This window comes from Pecten maximus, chromosome 5 (assembly GCF_902652985.1).
Source record: "Pecten maximus chromosome 5, xPecMax1.1, whole genome shotgun sequence".
Lineage (NCBI taxonomy): Eukaryota > Metazoa > Mollusca > Bivalvia > Pectinida > Pectinidae > Pecten > Pecten maximus.
Window position 1 is genome coordinate 34,239,798 of NC_047019.1, and position 19,510 is coordinate 34,259,307.

At 36.2% G+C, this 19,510-nt stretch overlaps 1 protein-coding gene across 1 annotated transcript in view; it reads right to left on the reverse strand.

The window, feature by feature from the left end:
- Nucleotides 1–19,510, reverse strand: part of LOC117327864 (SWI/SNF-related matrix-associated actin-dependent regulator of chromatin subfamily A containing DEAD/H box 1-like) — a 32,081-nt gene that overhangs the window by 4,504 nt on the left and 8,067 nt on the right. Inside the window, exons 8-21 of the mRNA XM_033885071.1 lie at nt 19,152–19,304; nt 18,620–18,840; nt 17,298–17,388; nt 15,765–15,864; nt 13,070–13,208; nt 11,480–11,615; nt 10,303–10,440; nt 9,691–9,789; nt 8,956–9,207; nt 8,069–8,170; nt 4,132–4,227; nt 2,904–3,022; nt 2,375–2,557; nt 494–600 (exon numbers count right to left, since the gene is read on the reverse strand). Of these exons, the coding sequence (XP_033740962.1) occupies nt 494–600; nt 2,375–2,557; nt 2,904–3,022; nt 4,132–4,227; nt 8,069–8,170; nt 8,956–9,207; nt 9,691–9,789; nt 10,303–10,440; nt 11,480–11,615; nt 13,070–13,208; nt 15,765–15,864; nt 17,298–17,388; nt 18,620–18,840; nt 19,152–19,304 (1,936 nt within the window). The remainder of the gene's footprint in view (nt 1–493; nt 601–2,374; nt 2,558–2,903; nt 3,023–4,131; nt 4,228–8,068; nt 8,171–8,955; nt 9,208–9,690; nt 9,790–10,302; nt 10,441–11,479; nt 11,616–13,069; nt 13,209–15,764; nt 15,865–17,297; nt 17,389–18,619; nt 18,841–19,151; nt 19,305–19,510) is intronic.

Sequence of the window (19,510 nt, forward strand, 5' to 3'; positions counted from 1 at the left end):
TTAAAAACTTTCTTGCCATATTTCCACTTTGGGCCCCACCCCTTTGGCCCAAGGGAATTAACATCCTCTGTTTATACAATGTTGGATCTCCTTTGCCCAATGATGCTCCAGACCAAATTTCATCCAAATCCTTTTAGTTGCTCAGGACTAGTAGCAATTTAAGCATTTCCTTCTATTTCACCCTGTTGGGCCCAGCCCCTCCGTCCTTAGGGCAGCCACCCCCTCTGTTTATACAACATTGGAACCTCTCCCTCAATAATGCCTCATACCAAATTTTTGTCACAATCCATTCACGCGTAGCAATTCAAAGGAAATGCTAACAGACAGCAGACACTGGGCCATAGGCATAAGCTCAAAGGCCCTTTGGGTCAGGTGAGCTAAAAAATCTAGCACTCTCGGTTCTCAATGTTCTGTGATAAAAAACCAAAGTGTCCAGACAGATAAAGGGATTGATGATTTACATTTCAGTAAGACATATTTGTATCCAAAATACCTTCATTAGTAGTAATATCCTTCTCCAACTTGAGTTTCTCTTGAGCACACCTCAGCATGCCTTCCTCCACAGTATCTTTGGTGATGAGTCTAACAATGGATACCTCCCTGAAACAGTAGGTTTCTAATGAAATGACAAGCTAAAATTTGCTTCGAGTTCCTTCTTATTCCAAACATCTGTCCAAGTATCCTAACTATACTAATTATTTCCTTGCCAAAAAAATAAAAAAAATAAATAAAAAATATCAAAGCGAAAAAAAAAACACTTTCAGATATAGAGAGATGTACCCACCCAGACAAGGATATGTAGAGGACATAGAGAGATGTACCCACCCAGACAAGATATGTAGAGGACATACAGAGATGTATCCACCCAGACAAGGATATGTAGAGGACACAGAGATGTACCCACCCAGACAAGGATATATAGAGGACATAGAGAGATGTACCCACCCAGACAAGGATATGTAGAGGATACAGAGAGATGTACCCACCCAGACAAGGATATGTAGAGGACATAGAGAGATGTACCCACCCAGACAAGGATATGTAGAGGATACAGAGATGTACCCACCCAGACAAGGATATGTAGAGGATACAGAGAGATGTACCCACCCAGACAAGGATATGTAGAGGATACAGAGAGATGTACCCACCCAGACAAGGATATGTAGAGGATACAGAGAGATGTACCCACCCAGACAAGGATATGTAGAGGATACAGAGAGATGTACCCACCCAGACAAGGATATGTAGAGTATACAGAGAGATGTACCCACCCAGACAAGGATATATAGAGGATACAGAGAGATGTATCCACCCAGACAAGGATATGTAGAGGACACAGAGAGATGTACCCACCCAGACAAGGATATGTAGAGGATACAGAGAGATGTACTCACCCAGACAAGGATATGTAGAGGACACAGAGAGATGTACCCACCCAGACAAGGATATGTAGAGGATACAGAGGGATGTACCTACCCAGACAAGGATATGTAGAGGACACAGAGAGATGTACCCACCCAGACAAGGATATGTAGAGGATACAGAGAGATGTACCCACCCAGACAAGGATATGTAGAGGATACAGAGATGTACCCACCCAGACAAGGATATGTAGAGGATATACAGAGAGATGTACCCACTCAGACAAGGATATGTAGAGGACACAGAGAGATGTACCCACCCAGACAAGGATATGTAGAGGATACAGAGATGTACCCACCCAGACAAGGATATGTAGAGGATACAGAGAGATGTACCCACCCAGACAAGGATATGTAGAGGGTACAGAGATGTACCCACCCAGACAAGGATATGTAGAGGATACGGAGAGATGTACCCACCCAGACAAGGATATGTAGAGGACAGAGAGAGAGAGATGTACCAACCCAGACAAGGATATATAGAGGATACAGAGAGATGTATCCACCAAGACAAGGATATGTAGATGATACAGAGAGATGTATCCACCAAGACAAGGATATGTAGAGGACAGAGAGATGTATCCACCCAGACAAGGATATGTAGACGATACAGAGAGATGTACCCACCCAGACAAGGATATGTAGAGGATACAGAGAGATGTACCCACCCAGACAAGGATATGTAGAGGATACAAAGAGATGTATCCACCCAGACAAGGAATATGTAGAGTATACAGAGAGATGTACCCACCCAGACAAGGATATGTAGAGGACACAGAGAGATGTACCCACCTAGACAAGGATATGTAGAGGACATAGAGAGATGTACCCACTCAGACAAGGATATGTAGAGGATATAGAGATGTACCCACCCAGACAAGGATATGTAGAGGATACAGAGAGATGTATCCAACCAGATAAGGATATGTAGAGGATATAGAGAGATGTATTACTTTTTTTGTCCCACTCGATGACAGCGGTCCTCTGCTTGTTTGTCATTGTAGGGGTTAAAGTCGATGTCATGAATGATGACAACATTAGCTGCAGTGAGGTTGATGCCTAGACCCCCAGCCTTCGTAGACAAGAGGAAGATGAATATATCTAGGTTGTTTGTATACTCATCGATCATCTGTAGCCTGAAATATAATCCAGATAAATTTTACCTGCAGGTAATTCCTTTCACATGGTTTATAAATACTTAATTTATCAAATGATTTATTGCTGTTTTTTCATTATCACATTTGTCTAACCTGTATGTTATGCAAATAAACATCTATCCTAACATACTAACATTTTCAATGTTTACAACTTGAAGCAAAAGCTTAACAGAACCTTCAGAGAAGCTGGTAAAATTTCATAAATTTCTTGTTTAGAATATTTTGATATTGAGGCCAAAACCCACATTGGTATCAACCAGAAATGTAAGATTATTTTTATTGTAACAAAAATTAAAGTAGTTATCCTTTTCGGATGACTACTAACCTCTCTGGTACTGGTGTTGACCCATCCAGTCTCATGTACTTGTACTTTTTCTGCTTCAGATAGTCTTCCATGATGTCCATCATCATAGTGAACTGACTGAATATCAACACTCGGTCATCCTGGAACAAAGAATATCAATATCAACGGTCATCCGGGAATAAAGAATATCAATATCAACGGTCATCCGGGAATAAAGAGTATCAATATCAACGGTCATCCGGGAATAAAGAGTATCAATATCAACGGTCATCCGGGAATAAAGAGTATCAATATCAACGGTCATCCGGGAATAAAGAGTATCAATATCAACGGTCATCCGGGAATAAAGAACATCAATATCAACGGTCATCCGGGAATAAAGAACATCAATATCAACGGTCATCCGGGAATAAAGAACATCAATATCAACAGTCATCCGGGAATAAAGAACATCAATATCAACGGTCATCCTGGAACAAAGAATATCAATATCAACGGTCATCCTGGAACAAAGAATATCAATATCAACGGTCATCCGGGAATAAAGAACATCAATATCAACGGTCATCCGGGAATAAAGAACATCAATATCAACAGTCATCCGGGAATAAAGAACATCAATATCAACGGTCATCCTGGAACAAAGAATATCAATATCAACGGTCATCCGGGAACAAAGAATATCAATATCAACGGTCATCCGGGAATAAAGAATATCAATATCAACGGTCATCCGGGAATAAAGAATATCAATATCAACGGTCATCAGGGAATAAAGAATATCAATATCAACGGTCATCTAGGAATAAAGAACATCAATATCAACGGTCATCCGGGAATAAAGAACATCAATATCAACGGTCATCCGGGAATAAAGAATATCAATATCAACGGTCATCCGGGAATAAAGAATATGAATATCAACACTCGGTCATCCTGGAACAAAGAATATCAATATCAACGGTCATCCGGGAATAAAGAGTCTCTTGTAGTTATCCTACAGTATTATATAATAGGATAAACCCCATTACCTTTAATTACAGATGTTTTTGGAGTAATATGCATTCATGAATCCATTGCCAGTATTGAACCATACAATCGTTATATCAAATAGACATGGATATATTTTTTCAACTTGAAAAATGCTGAGTTAGTGATGTTATTAAATAATCAGCAATACTAAAGTTTGAGCTGAAGATTTGAATTTGAAAATTAGTCAGAAGAAAATACCACAGAACTGAAGTTTTACCTGCGACTTCAACTTCACAAGTAAATCATCCAACACCCGAAACTTGGCAGAATCCTGGATAGCTGATGGCGGCATTTTGTACTTTCCAATATATTTCTGTAAAGGAAGGAGATCCCATTACTACATAACAAGGCATCTTAAGCAATTAAAATCCCCTCACTATTTAACATCGACCAATACACAACAAAGTATGGCCAGAATTGTCAAATCACGATACCACTTAGGAAAACACTGCTAAATATCATAACAAGAGATGACAGTTGAGAGTAAGTGTATGAAGTTTCAGGAAAATTGGATCATTGATAAAGTCTGTAGATCTAGGACCATCTATGTATAGTAACAGTGACCTTATTTCTCATTTTGATCCTAGATAGTTGAAGTGCAAACTGGGTTTGCTATTATAACTAGAATTTTAGGTTATTTGGGAGTATGTGGCTTTAATTACGTTGGTAGAGTAAGGTTTGTCTATGTACCAAAGTTCCTACAGATTTTCATAACAAAATTCACACACTTTTCAAGCACATTTTCTCAATATTCAATGTGACTCACAGATAAATTTTTTTTTTTTTTATCTGTAATATGATTAAAATAACAAAAGAACCTTACCATTCTAATTCTGTGGTGTAAGTTAAGTGCTAAAAAGATTGCACTTGTAATTAATCACAAAGTAGATAATGCATTGTTACTACTATAAACAAAAAGAATTTTTTCTTAATTCTGCATCCACATGAAAATAAATCAATCACTCTCAGTAAAACTCAAAGATAAAATTTGAAAATTTAGCACTTTCAATGACTCTTAAAGCTGACAGTGCAAGTTAAAAAGCATCCAATTGAGATTAAAAAAAAATAATACATGTACAGATTTCCAAAAATCGTTTCCGAGACATCCCCCAATTATGGTTGTGTCGTATCTAAGGACGGGCAGACATTTTTGTTTTTTGTTATGCGTAGATACGAGCCGCTATCAGTCTATCGATACATGCGCATAGCGACACATCTCTCCATTATACATAGTATACGTTCTCAATACAAACGCAAATGAGTTTTTGTTCACATTACGGAACTTGAATATGGAATTTGAAGAGGTAACTTTATATATATACATATATATTTTATTTTACAATAAAAGAAAGAAAAGAGAGTATCGACAACACAAACTATTTGGGCCCCAACAAAACATGTACCTAATGAAATTATAAACAGAGTAAATATGAGTAAATTCCTACCTGAGTCTCTCCAGTGGGATATGCAGCAAGAACAACTTTACAACTGTTACATCATTATATCCATAGTTTCCATCGAAATATTTTCCGTGTCTTCGTATTATTTGTGCACGTGCCATAACGCAATTAAAACGTGATAAAACCGCACAACAGCCCTAGTGTAGTGTAGACAATAGGAAAACATCCGAGGAGTGCTAGTGTAGGATAAGAGTAAAAATCGGAACTCCTCGGACTGTTTACTTGTTATGAAAATGGCTGCAGCCACGAAAAACACGTGAGAAGATGGATAGAGTATTTGGGATTATTTCGTTATGCATTTTCAAGCATTTATTTGGAGACTTTATTTTCAATAAGATTTGAAAGATAATTGAGACACACTGACCATCTTTCTGCTCAAGTTACAGGTAAGTGCTTCTGTTTGGTGTCGTTCGCGAATACAGTTGTAGGTCACGTGGTGTACAGATATAGTGTAGAAGATACAGGTGTGTTACCGTGAACACCTGAGGTTAGAGTGAATGCGAGTGTGACGAAGCACGTTCTTTTTATAGCAGCGGTGGCTTGGTTGTATCCACGCATAACAAAAAACAAAAATGTCTGCCCGTCCTTAGATACGACACTACCATCACTGGGGAATGTCTTTGAAACGATTTTTGGAAATCTGTACATGTAATTTTTTTTTTAATTTCAATTGGATGCTTTTTAACTTGCACTGTCAGCTTTAAGAAAATGAAAATTCCAAGACTTTTCAAGCACTGATCTGAAATTCAATCAATTTTCAAGGTCTGGACGAACCATGTGTATCTACGAGCCTATCCCTACATATTTGCATGACCTACTCAGCATTGTAATATGTCACAGTACAAACCTTTCTTAGGCATTAAATAACATAGCACAAGTGTATCATTAAATTCCCTCATCAAAATAGGTACTCACATGGGAGTAAACTGTATTGGTAAGTTGATGAGATAAGCCCTGGGCAAAGTTAGACATTGGTATATATGTAGATAAGAGGGATTGAGCCGGATAAAAAAAAACCTGCCCATCGACATGTATAATTGGGCAGTTGTTGGTGAAAACTACCTACATAAAATATGACGTCCTGGACAATATCATTATGATGCACAGACCAACAGACCAAAATCAGAAGTTGTAGCTTGTGTGCTATCTTGTGTTTCAAAACTTCACATGCAGAATTACAGATTAAGAGGATTCTACATGTTAAACCTATCTATACAGGGGAGGCGGCCCACCACTAAATGATCTTTTGTTGTCTATAAAACACTGAACATTTTTCAAATTTTCTCATCTTTCCTCTTCATTTGAAAACAAATGGAACAGATTCATCAAGATCTTCCTGAGAAATAGAGATAACAAACATGGACAAGATATAATTTATGATGCCAAAGGGACCTTGGCACTCACTATTAAATGGTCTTCACTGGTTCTATTGAAGACTGATCTTTTCTCTATTTTTCTCAATTTTCCACTTTTCAGGGATTTTCCTACATCAACAATTTTTTAACTGGGTCCAGGGTCCATTGAATTGGGAATTTCTATGCGACAAAATGTGACATTGGGAAGAACAAAAAATAGTGAAATTCATACATTTTCTGATACATATTCTTTGATGAATATGGCCTTTAAATTATTTCTGGTTTCATTTTGTTATCTATAGCTGGTTTTTTTTTTTGTTTTTTTTTTCAAAAGTACGTTAGTATAGGTCTTTGTAGATAAAACTTACTTAATCATTCAAAAGTTACTTCAAAATTTGGAATTTTCACATTATTTTTTTAGGGGAATGGGTCCATTAAACAGACCATGTTTCTATTGTAGGAAAATCCCTGATTTTGTAGGAAAATCCCTGATTTTCCTTAATCATCTAAAAACAAGCAGAACCTAAATATGAAATCCGAGAAAGATCAATCAATCTGATTAATGTGGACTAAAATAAAAGATGGCCACATAGGACCATTTTTTTTCCATATCAGACACAAACTTAAGCATGCACAAAGGGAAACAAACCTGTAACATTTTTTTTTTAATTTTCACTTACAACTGTGGTTTGTTGATCATCTAATGATCATATGTGAATATTTCCGGTCACTATCATATGACAATTCATTGAATTCAGCAAATATCTAAGTGTCTAAAAAGCCACAGCCTCCTGCACCACATAGTCATGACACCATGGGCAACACAGAAAATGTGATGGTAAATGTGCAATTTAAGGGTTTCTCTAAAAATTGGCATTTAAATTGTTTTAAAATGAATTTTTGATCATTTTCAGACACTTTTCAAGTATTATGCTTGTTTGAAAGCAATGCACTTATCCGGAAAATACCATTTTCACCATGTTCCTTTGGTAATTTTGCCGATGTTGTGGAAGTCCCTGAGAAAACGGCACAACATACTTCAATTTGATTTTGTCTAGAGATACCATAGACATCTCTAGGTTCTGTGGTACAAGTACAAATGATATACCTTATTGGAACAATATCAACATAATTTCTCACCTCTGTCACATCTGTGCCGCTTTGGAGCTGTGCTCTCCTACGACCCAAAGCCGTGCAACCAAATGTGGCGGTGAACACGGTTGATGACCACACTAACTTAAAGTCTTTGTTCAAAATGTTTTTTTTTCAACTAAAATCAGTGCAAATTGTAAATGATTCATGTTATGGTATAGATCATTTGCTAGTAATGTGAACTTACCTCATAATATTTACATAGTTTGTGAATCTCAAAGTCATGCATCACACACATATCCTCAAAGATCAGCTGCGGATTAGCTTGTCTGTCCCTGTGAGATGGCTCCTACAGAATCAAAACATTTCTACATAATACACATAACTTACATATTACTATACAACTCAACAGACTGTAAGATAGCTACTACACAAACTACCTATATATAACATACATAAAAAAGGCTCAATGGGCCTGCATCACTCACCTGGTTTTCACTGGTTTGATGGGTATCTACCTTTCATTTAATCAAAAGAACTTAAACCTAGGCCTTTCAAAAGTCCTTTTAAAAAATTTGACCTCTGCGACCTTGAACACAGTTCAAGGTCACATATTCATGCAAACTTTGCAGGACTCCATCTCTGGAACCTACAGGCCAACTATGATTCTAGACCTTTTGGTTTGTATGGAGAATGGTATATGCCTTTCCCTTATCTAAGGTGACATCGGCTTTGTACCTTTTGACCTTTAACCTATAGGTGAAGTTTACAGAGAAAGAAATATGGCCCCCTGAATTTCTGCATGAAATGATGGTTTATTTCAATTTCCATTTAGATATCTTCTTCTATTGGTTTACAATTTAAATCTCAGACAGATTTTGCTGAAAGTTTTACAGGTGTTTGACCTTTGACCATCTAGATTTCAATAGGACTTTACAACATACATTTCAAGGGTGATTACAGGTATATATCAATTGTCATCAAAATATCTATCACCCTTGAAACACTATGTTGTTTATAACAAGGCTGTACTAACTATATATGTTTTCTATTCATTAAAACATAGTACACATGGTCAGGAAATCTATATCATGAAAACGTTTTATTAATCCAGCAGTCATGAGCTATTGTTACCCTCGCTATGTGTTTGGACATTTCCCGTAAGAGTTTGTCTGTATAGTGAGTCCTTGACAACAGTGGATGGTTTGCAGCCTTGCGTAGCTGCATCAACATGGCTGCCCCTCCCTTGGATTCCCCTGGCCCATCAGATGAGTTCCTGAGCTCTTGTTGAAATTTGTTGACAAGTTTGTGATAATTTTCTGCCTGGTCTGGAATCATTTCACAAAGTTTAACACATTCAGACTTCTGTGGTAACTGCTTCTGAACCTGAAAAATAAACAAAATCAGAATAACTAAGTCATTTCATTGATGAAAGTTTAAAACAAATATATATCCTACAACGTTATTACAAATTTTCCTATGTTGGAAGGAAACTCAATCTTTATTTTCACTTTCACTTTAAAAATCAATAGATTTCACTACAGGTTGCTTTTGGAGAATACTCTATTTCCATGGCCATTTTGTGGCTGGGCCAAAAAAAAGTGAAACTGCAATCAACATTTAGATTTAGCAGAATTCTTTAAGAAACTGAAAGTGATAAAACACATTACTGTAGACACACTTATTTTGATAGAACCACATTTCAGTGTGTAACCAAACTGGAAACGATTAGCGCAGTAATGAATTAGTTCTACAGAAAACAACGTACAGAAACTGTAATGAGGATTATCGTAATTTAGAGAAATGCTTCCATCATAAAAATCGTTAAAATAAGATGATCAATAAAATCTATTACAGTTGGATTATTACCTCAGACTTGAGTCGTCTCAAGATGAAGGGCTTCATTATCTGTTTGGCATGAGCTATCCTCTCAGCTTCGTACTTACTCCTTTTATCATCAACAGATTTCTGAAAAGTAAATAAAATCATAGAGCATTATAAATACCTATAAACCATACAAACAAGTACAATCCATAATGACAAAGCTCATCGGCAACAGCTATCAAAGATTGCTTACACAAAAAAGATATAAAATCTCAATGCCAAATTTAATCATTGTATACAAAAACAGTAGATATTTATATGAAGTTGGAAAAAAATCCAAAAGTTACCCGAACATACATAGTTTTGATGTCCAACGATTCAATCGAAAATAAGGGAAAATTCAGAAAAGTATTCCAAATATTTTCAACATTCAGTTGTTCGACATCTCATCAATCATTAATCATATACACTAAATGAAAAGGTTGATGACAGGTGCAAATGGATTTAGAAGACTTATACGAAAATAATTTTTATGCAACAAGAGGTAATTCTAAAACATGATGAAATTGGAATAAAATACAAAATATTTCAGGTGTCAAAACCTAGCATGTGACTGTTGTGATTTCCCTAGATTGCTGATGTTTCAGAACTCTTTACCGTGATCATGGAGAACATCCGCTTAAGATGGTCAGTCTTGCCGATGAACATGTCAGGCATAACAAAGCACAGCAGTGACATCAGTTCCAGTAAGTTATTCTGTAGGGGTGTCCCAGTCAACAATAGGCGACGCTCAGACTAGAAATATGTCAGTTAGGAAAACCTGTCATTTTACATTACAAGACAACACCACATACTATATATACATTTATCCTAAAATCATCCTGTCTGCTAATGTCAACACCAGATTTGCTTCATTCGGTTTTGATAATCACCATTATTTGCTTTCAGCTTTTCAAACATTAAAAGCAGTTAGGACATTCTAAAGTGAAATTTGATTGGGTTTTCAACATTTAACAGCAGATTCCCACATGCATTTTGATATTCATCAACTTGTATAGGTAATGAACTCATTCTCGAGCTCTCATTCAACGGCAAAAGTGAAAAACCATGAAGTAACCATTAACCCACCATGCATTAATTGGTGGACACACATGGTCCAGACAGTACATTTAACACAAGGGTCCTTGGTACCCATCACTGAAGGGTCTTTATTGGTTCCATGTAAGACTCTACTTTTCAATTTTTACTCTTTTCCCCTTAATAATTTGATAACAAGGAAAATCTTAATATGAAATCTAAGAAAGATCTAAGAAGAGATTTCTGAGAAATAGAGATAACAAACTTCAATTGTCAAAATCCAGATGGCTGCCTGTTGGCCATTTTGTTTTCTCCATCACACTCAAAATTGAATGGGCACAACTAGGGACCAAAGGGAACATACATGTGAAATTTTAGAAGTAACCCTTTAGTACTTTTCAAGGTATTACATGATGGACTACATTTGTAGGGCAATTTGAATAGCCCACCATGTGATTGTGCACAAGTCCGTTTGCTGTGAGAAAATCGAAGACGAAGTCACTTTGTCAAGAAATTATGAAGAATACAGTCATTGCAGTTGCACAACAACATAGCACTGAGTCAGGGACGTGTAAGGATTGGGATATGACACAAAATAATACACACCTTTTCTGTCACCAAAGAACTATGACCTACTTATTCAGAATTGAAATAAAATATAGAAATTATGAAGCGAACTGTGATCTTTTGAATCGTGGTTAATCGTTACTTCAATGTGACATTCCTAAACAGCAGTTTACAATATCGTGTTTCTCACCTGTATCTTCATTAAGTTTTGGTACCGAAGTGAGGACATGTTTTTCAGCATGTGACCTTCATCAAAAATGGAATAATGGAATTCAAACTTCTTAAACAATGCTCTGTCTTCTACACTTCCTGTTGCCATATTGTATCTGTAAAATACATGGAGTCAACATACATTGTACAGCCATTAACAAGAGAGAAAATAGGGGACGGATTACATAGCTATAAGATAACGAAAAAAGTTCTGGTGCACAACAATCTGCTTCCCAAAAACATATCAAAGATGGTCCTACACTACCTTAGGACAAGAAATTGTCAATATACATTAATAGTGCGCAGTGGTTTTTTCACTTGTCAATTTTTTTTAAAAAATGTGCACTTTATGCAAATATTTACGGTAGTTTATTGAAATGCTTGCCATTCATAACACCCTTTCAAAAGACTTCCAGATAATTATATTCATTCCTGAATATAAAGATTATGCATAATTATATGTCTTTCCTGCTTTGTCATTATTGTAGGTGGTAAGCAAACTCCAAATTTCAATAAAATGTCTGGATTATTTTTCTTTAATTAAGTACTAGTATGGAGTCACAGTATATACTTTGTACAGATGTGGTAATAATGATACACAGCAAAAGCAGCAAAAGAAATAGAAAATTTCACAAAATCACAAATTCTTAAAATTTGCCAAAGAAAATACATCTGATATGTTACTGAACCTGTTCCAGTTTGACGTTAAAACTAATTCATGAGTAATTTGGGGAGGCAATGATTCTATGATAATTACTGATTTCTCAAAATTTGAACCTCATAAACTACAAAATGCACACAAAACAAATTCACGTAAACCAGATTCTCAACATCTCTAATTTTTCCATAGTCTCTGGACCAAACCTTCTGGATGATAATCTGTATCTGAAGGGTGGGTTGAGACAAAAAATGTACTTCATCTGTTAAGAGTCAGTAAATGTTTACACCAATGACCACCAAATTCTAGCCTGTATGGTTCAGTGTAACTACAAACTAAACAGTTCATGAGCACACAAGCTTTCCCTTTAACAAGTGATTACTGAACCTTCATTAGGTTTGGTTATACCATAAAACCTGTCATAAAAACAATCACAGCCAGTTACACTAGGACTCGCAGGGTTCATACATGGATTAAAACAAACCAAATTCAAGGCCTTTTTAAGGCTTTTTCAATGTCTTAATTAAATATCCAAGGCCTATTTTACCCGTCATCTAAGTCATCTTGAGAGGGAACAAGAGAACAAAAAAGCAACTTATAACTATCCACTTGATCAAAATACAACTTGATATGGTGATTATTCTTATAAACATTTATCAAAACAGTAAGGTTTATAGAGAAGGCGTCATAGACAAAGTTGAATCCAAATAAACGGTGGCCATGGTTTCACTTATCCTAATGAAATTTTAATATTCAAGGATTTTTCAAGGCTGTATACCAATTTTCAAGGCTTTTCAAGGCCCAGAATGAAATTCAAGGCTTTTCAAGGCCCAAGGTGAAATTCAAGGCTTTTCTCAAGACCCGTGCTAACCTAGTAGGAGACAAAACATGATTGATTCAAACAGAACTTACGTGGTGAGAATGACATGGAAATCAACAAAATCTTCATACAGGATGCTCCTCCTAGTGACCCGGCGGTCCTCCTGAGACCCATAGTATACCAGGACCTTGACAGCTGGACACCACACAGAGAATTCCCTCAGCCAGTTATCTATTACAAACATAATTATATTATCATATACACTGTGGTATCTATACCATACCATCATACAGCCAGTTATCTATTACAAACATAATTATATTGTCATATACACTGTGTTACCTATACCAGTACAATCATACAGCCAGTTATCTATTACAAACATAATTATATTATCATATACACTGTGGTATCTATATCATACAATCATACAGCCAGTTATCTATTACAAACATAATTATATTGTCATTTACACTGTGGTATCTATATCATACAATCATACAGCCAGTTATCTATTACAAACATAATTATATTGTCATTTACACTGTGGTATCTATACCAGTACAATTATACAGCCAGTTATCTATTACAAACATAATTATATTATCATATACACTGTGGTACCTAGACCAGTACAATCATACAGCCAGTTATCTATTACAAACATAATTATATTATCATATACACTGTGGTACCCATACCAGTACAATCATACAGCCAGTTATATATTACAAACATAATTATATTATCATATACACTGTGGTACCTATACCAGTACAATCATACAGCCAGTTATATATTACAAACATAATTATATTATCATATACACTGTGGTACCCATACCAGTACAATCATACAGCCAGTTATATATTACAAACATAATTATATTATCATATACACTGTGGTATCTATACCAGTACAATCATACAGCCAGTTATCTATTACAAACATAATTATATTATCATATACACTGTGGTATCTATACCATAGAATCATACAGCCAGTTATCTATTACAAACATAATTATATTATCATATACACTGTGGTATCTATACCAGTACAATCATACAGCCAGTTATCTATTACAAACATAATTATATTGTCATATACACTGTGGTATCTATATCATACAATCATACAGCCAGTTATCTATCATAACCATAATTATATTATCATATACACTGTGGTATCTATACCATACCATCATACAGCCAGTTATCTATTACAAACATAATTATATTATCATTTACACTGTGGTATCTATACCAGTACAATCATACTCATACAAATCTGTAATAGAACGATGTTGTGTCTTTGTTACAGGGACAACAGCTACCTAAATTACACACGGCACAATGATAACTCTGGCATAGAAGATGATAGCTACTGAGTGTTCTGTAATGTATTACACCTACGTCAGAGGGAAAATGATAAAGCAATAGAGGAAGGATGATGATGATCTACAGTAGAGGAAGGATGATGATCACCTACAGTAGAGGAAGGATGATGATCACCTACAGTAGAGGAAGGATGATGATGATCTACAGTAGAGGAAGGATGATGATTACCTACAGTAGAGGAAGGATGATGATGATCAACAGTAGAGGAAGGATGATGATTACCTAGAGTAGAGGAAGGATGATGATTACCTACAGTAGAGGAAGGAGGAGGATGATGATCTACAGTAGAGGAAGGATGATGATGTTCTACAGTATAGAGGATGGATGATGATTATCTACAGTAGAGGAAGGATGATGATGATCTACAGTAGAGGAAGGATGATGATGATCTACAGTAGAGGAAGGATGATGATGATCTACAGTAGAGGAAGGATGATGATTACCTACAGTAGAGGAAGGATGATGATGATCTACAGTAGAGGAAGGATGATGATGATCTACAGCAGAGGAAGGATGATGATTACCTACAGTAGAGGAAGGATGATTACCTACAATAGAGGAAGGATGATGATGATCTACAGTAGAGGAAGGATGATGATTATCTACAGTAGAGGAAGGATGATGATTATCTACAGTAGAGGAAGGATGATGATTACCTACAATAGAGGAAGGATGATGATCACCTACAGTAGAGGAAGGATGATGATTATCTACAGTAGAGGAAGGATGATGATTACCTACAGTAGTGGAAGGATGATGATTACCTACAGTAGAGGAAGGATGATGATTACCTACAATAGAGGAAGGATGATGATTACCTACAATAGAGGAAGGATGATGATTACCTAGAGTAGAGGAAGGATGATGATTACCTACAGTAGACGAGAGGAAGGATGATGATTACCTACAGTAGACGAGAGGAAGGATGATGATTACCTACAATAGAGGAAGGATGATGATTACCTACAATAGAGGAAGGATGATTACCTACAGTAGAGGAAGGATGATGATTATCTACAGTAGAGGAAGGATGATGATTACCTAGAGTAGAGGAAGGATGATGATCACCTAGAGTAGAGGAAGGATGATGATCACTTAGAGTAGAGGAAGGATGATGATCACCTACAGTAGAGGAAGGATGATGATTACCTACAGTAGAGGAAGGATGATGATTACCTACAGTAGAGGAAGCATGATGATTACCTACAGTAGAGGAAGGATGATGATTACCTACAATAGAGGAAGGATGATGATCACCTACAGTAGAGGAAGGATGATGATCACCTACAGTAGAGGAAGGATGATGATTATCTACAGTAGAGGAAGGATGATGATTGCCTACAGTAGTGGAAGGATGATTATATATAGTAGAGGAGTTGAGACTTACCTATGGTAGATGAGGGGACGATGATGACATGTGGTCCCTCCTCTCCCTCCTCTAGAAGGTGGGCTACAAACGATATTGTCTGAATCGTCTTGCCCAGGCCCTGTGTGATGTAAAATTCAAGTAATTTAGTGGTAATGCAAGCGCATTTTTTTTGGCGAGGGGTCTGATCGTCATGACTGTAAACGTACCAATTTTGCCACACTCAAATTTCAGCAGGAAAACAAATTTAAAGATATGAAGACAATAATAAATTGGTACACCCACAACACATATAATGATATACAAAAACTACAATGAGAGCAATTGTAAAATCATTGTTATTCCATATCGGTGGCATTCAACTTAATAGCGGATTACTCCCAGTATGAAAACACTACAATCTGATAGCTTCTGTTATGATTAAACTAAGTCATAATCCATATACCGTATTTGACCTAATAAGGGCGCAGGGCGCGGGTAATTGACAGTGGGGGCGCCCTTATTAAGATTAGTTATTCTGAAGTTTTATGAAAGAGACTATACCTTATAGCAGAATACCCAAGGTTGTGGAAACGGTAAACTATTCAAAAGATATCTATTCATTATCATATATTAAGCTTAAACATCACTTGAATACTCCTGTAAACTTGTAAACCATGCCAGCTGATCTTTAGACCAGAGAACCTGTGTTCCACCATTTATGTTCAAATGGAACTCTTTTGTGTTCTATTTATAGAAACAGGTGATTTCCCAGATCATATCAGACATCGTTTTCTTTGACCTAATCATTGATTTACAATGTCTTTTACTAGCTTTCTGTTCTGAACAAAAGTTATTTATCAACAAGAATGAAGTCATGAAGTCTTTACTTTATCTTCAAATAAAGATGTAAGTTATTATTTGTATGTGTGTTTAGTTTTGGGTGCTCTTTGCACTGACATGTCATCTGTAGCCTGTAGGAATACACAAAATGTGGCGAAAACATGTGTTCCAGTTACTTAATTTGCTGAAGAAAATTGAACACATAAAGTAGCAAAATATTTCACATGAATTATTACTTTTGAACACCATTTTGACACTCAAAGATTTATTTCCTTGAAAAAAAGTAGGGGCGCCCTTATTAGGGCAGGCGCCCTTATTAGGTCAAATACGGTATACAGGAAAAAGGTCAGGAATACACAGAATACATTCATACTCCTCAACACTACCACAATACCACAGGCCCTTGTTTTTGGTAAGGAATTCACAAGTTCTAGTTCATACATTTATAAAACCTTTAGTAATAGAATGCTATTCTGAGTCTTTTTTAAGTATCCTAAAGTTTTCCAAGGTTATATATAATGTAGGCCAATTACACTACACTGTTTTTACAACAATGATTTATACAGTAGTGTTTTAATGTAAAATAAGTTGATGAATCTGCTCTTTGTATTTTTGTAATTCAAATGTGGGATCACAAGCTTTCTGTTCCAAAGCTATTACTCGTGTAATGATAGAAGTATCCTACATGACAGCACTTCATGTTACACAAGAACCATCCTAACATTCCCCTACCATCTCGTCAGCCAGAATGCCATTAATCTCTTTGGAATGCATGATCCTCAGCCAATTAAGTCCAACCATCTGGAAAGGTTTCAGTTGGTAGCTGAAAGAATAAAAAATGTTTATTTCTCCTTGATACAATACTGGTTTAGAGACTAGTGTTAGATGCAGTATATTCAAATAGACAGTTTCAAAATATTTTTAGAAAACAGGCATGCTCCCGAAATCAGTGAAGTGGAAATGTTGAGTCACAATAACCTAGTTTTAAGAAACTGTTATTGTATTCTATATGTTTTATGTCTGTGAGACTTCTAGTGTTAGATATATAATTATTTATATATAAATATATTCATATACCAAGATATTGTACTGACAGACAGAACAGGAAATCCTTAGTGCTCCTAAATTCACTATGGTGTAAACACATACAATTTTGCATAAATGGTTATATACACTATAGTTATTGAAACAGATATATTCATCCACAAAATACTGGTATTTTAGATAGAAACTTTCCCTTGGTCTGTTGGTGAAAATAAATATGGTCCCAGTGAGTGGGCCTTGAGAGTATGTCTGCTTTCAAATTGTACAAGCTTGGAGTATGAACCAGTGCAGTAGCTTTTTTAACCTTTGTTTAGTTTGTGAGCCATTACATACATTCTCACTATTTAGCAGTTTGGTTTATTTTGTTTAATGTCCTATTCACAGCCAGAGTCATTTAAGGACATGTCAGGCTTTGGAAGTGGAGGAAAGCCGGAGTACCCGAAGAAAAACCACTGGTCTACAGTCAGTACCAGGCAACTGCCCCATGAGGGTTTCAAACTCGCAACCAAGAGGTGGAGGGCTAGAGATAAAGTGTCGGGACATGTAAACCCCTCAGCCACCGATGCCCCTCGCTATTCAGCAGAGCCGGCTGTTTGGTGATATATATCCTGTTCTCTGATTTAGCTTTGTTTAGTTTGTGAGCTATTATTTACGTACTTGCTATTCAGCAGAGCCGGCTGTTTGGTGATATATATCCTGTTCTACGATTTAGCTTAAGTTTGTTTAAATTGTTAGCTATTATTTACGTACTCGCTATTCAGCAGAGCCGGCTGTTTGGTGATATGTATCCTGTTCTCCGATTTAGCTTTGTTTAGTTTGTGATCTATTATTCAAGTACTCGCTATTCAGCAGAGCCAACTGGTGATATATATACTGTTCTCCGATTTAGCTTTGTTTAGTTTGTGAGCTATTATTTACGTACTCGCTATTCAGCAGAGCCGACTGTTTGGTGATATATATACTGTTCTCCGATTTAGCTTTGTTTAGTTTGTGAGCTATTATTTACATACTCGCTATTCAGCAGAGCCGGCTGTTTGGTGATATGTATCCTGTTATCTGATTCATCAATGCTGTCTTGTTGTGTAAGATATGTCACCACTCTCTCCATCTCAGCTGAGATTTTCTCACACTTCTGCATCAAACGGATAATGACATCTCGCACCCTGATGATTTCTAGGCAACCACCGATCAGATCTGGTGATAACCCTTTCACGCTGCCAAACTTGTTATGCTGAAATGGACAATCAGATCTATTGATAATCATTTCATGATATCAAACTTCAGATGCTAAATGTAAAATCAATACCCTCAAGTCATGTTACATCATATTATATTAGGTCGTTCAGAAGTTACAACCTTGACAAAAAGATTATAGAATATTACATATTGAGAGTATAGACCTAAGCTACTAGAGGGAGAGGATGCTATAATTGTAAGTTTAAAGACAGTTTAATTATAATAATACTGTATTGCAAGTAAAATGTAAATACCTCACTCTAAAATGTAGTTTTATTTCTAAGATCAAATCTAATCAACTCATACCAAGTCATCATACGACTTAAACGGTCTTGCTTTGAGAATCATCTCGGCCTTCCTTTTAGAACAGCCTGGACTTCCAGCCAGTTCTTCAAGTGTGGCATCCTGGAAAAATCCCAGGATCATCTCCTTTTGTGTTTGATGTTCATCAACACCATCCTAAAATACAGACACAATCAATCTTTATTAGAAAGCACATCCTAAAATACAACAAGTCAATCTTTATAGTCAACACAGTCCTAAAACATAAAGTGTCAAACTTTATATTGTCCTAAACTATAATGCGTCAATCTTTATTAGTCAACACCATCCTAAAATAGGAACACGGAAATCTTAATTACATATCTGTCAACACTGTCCTAAAT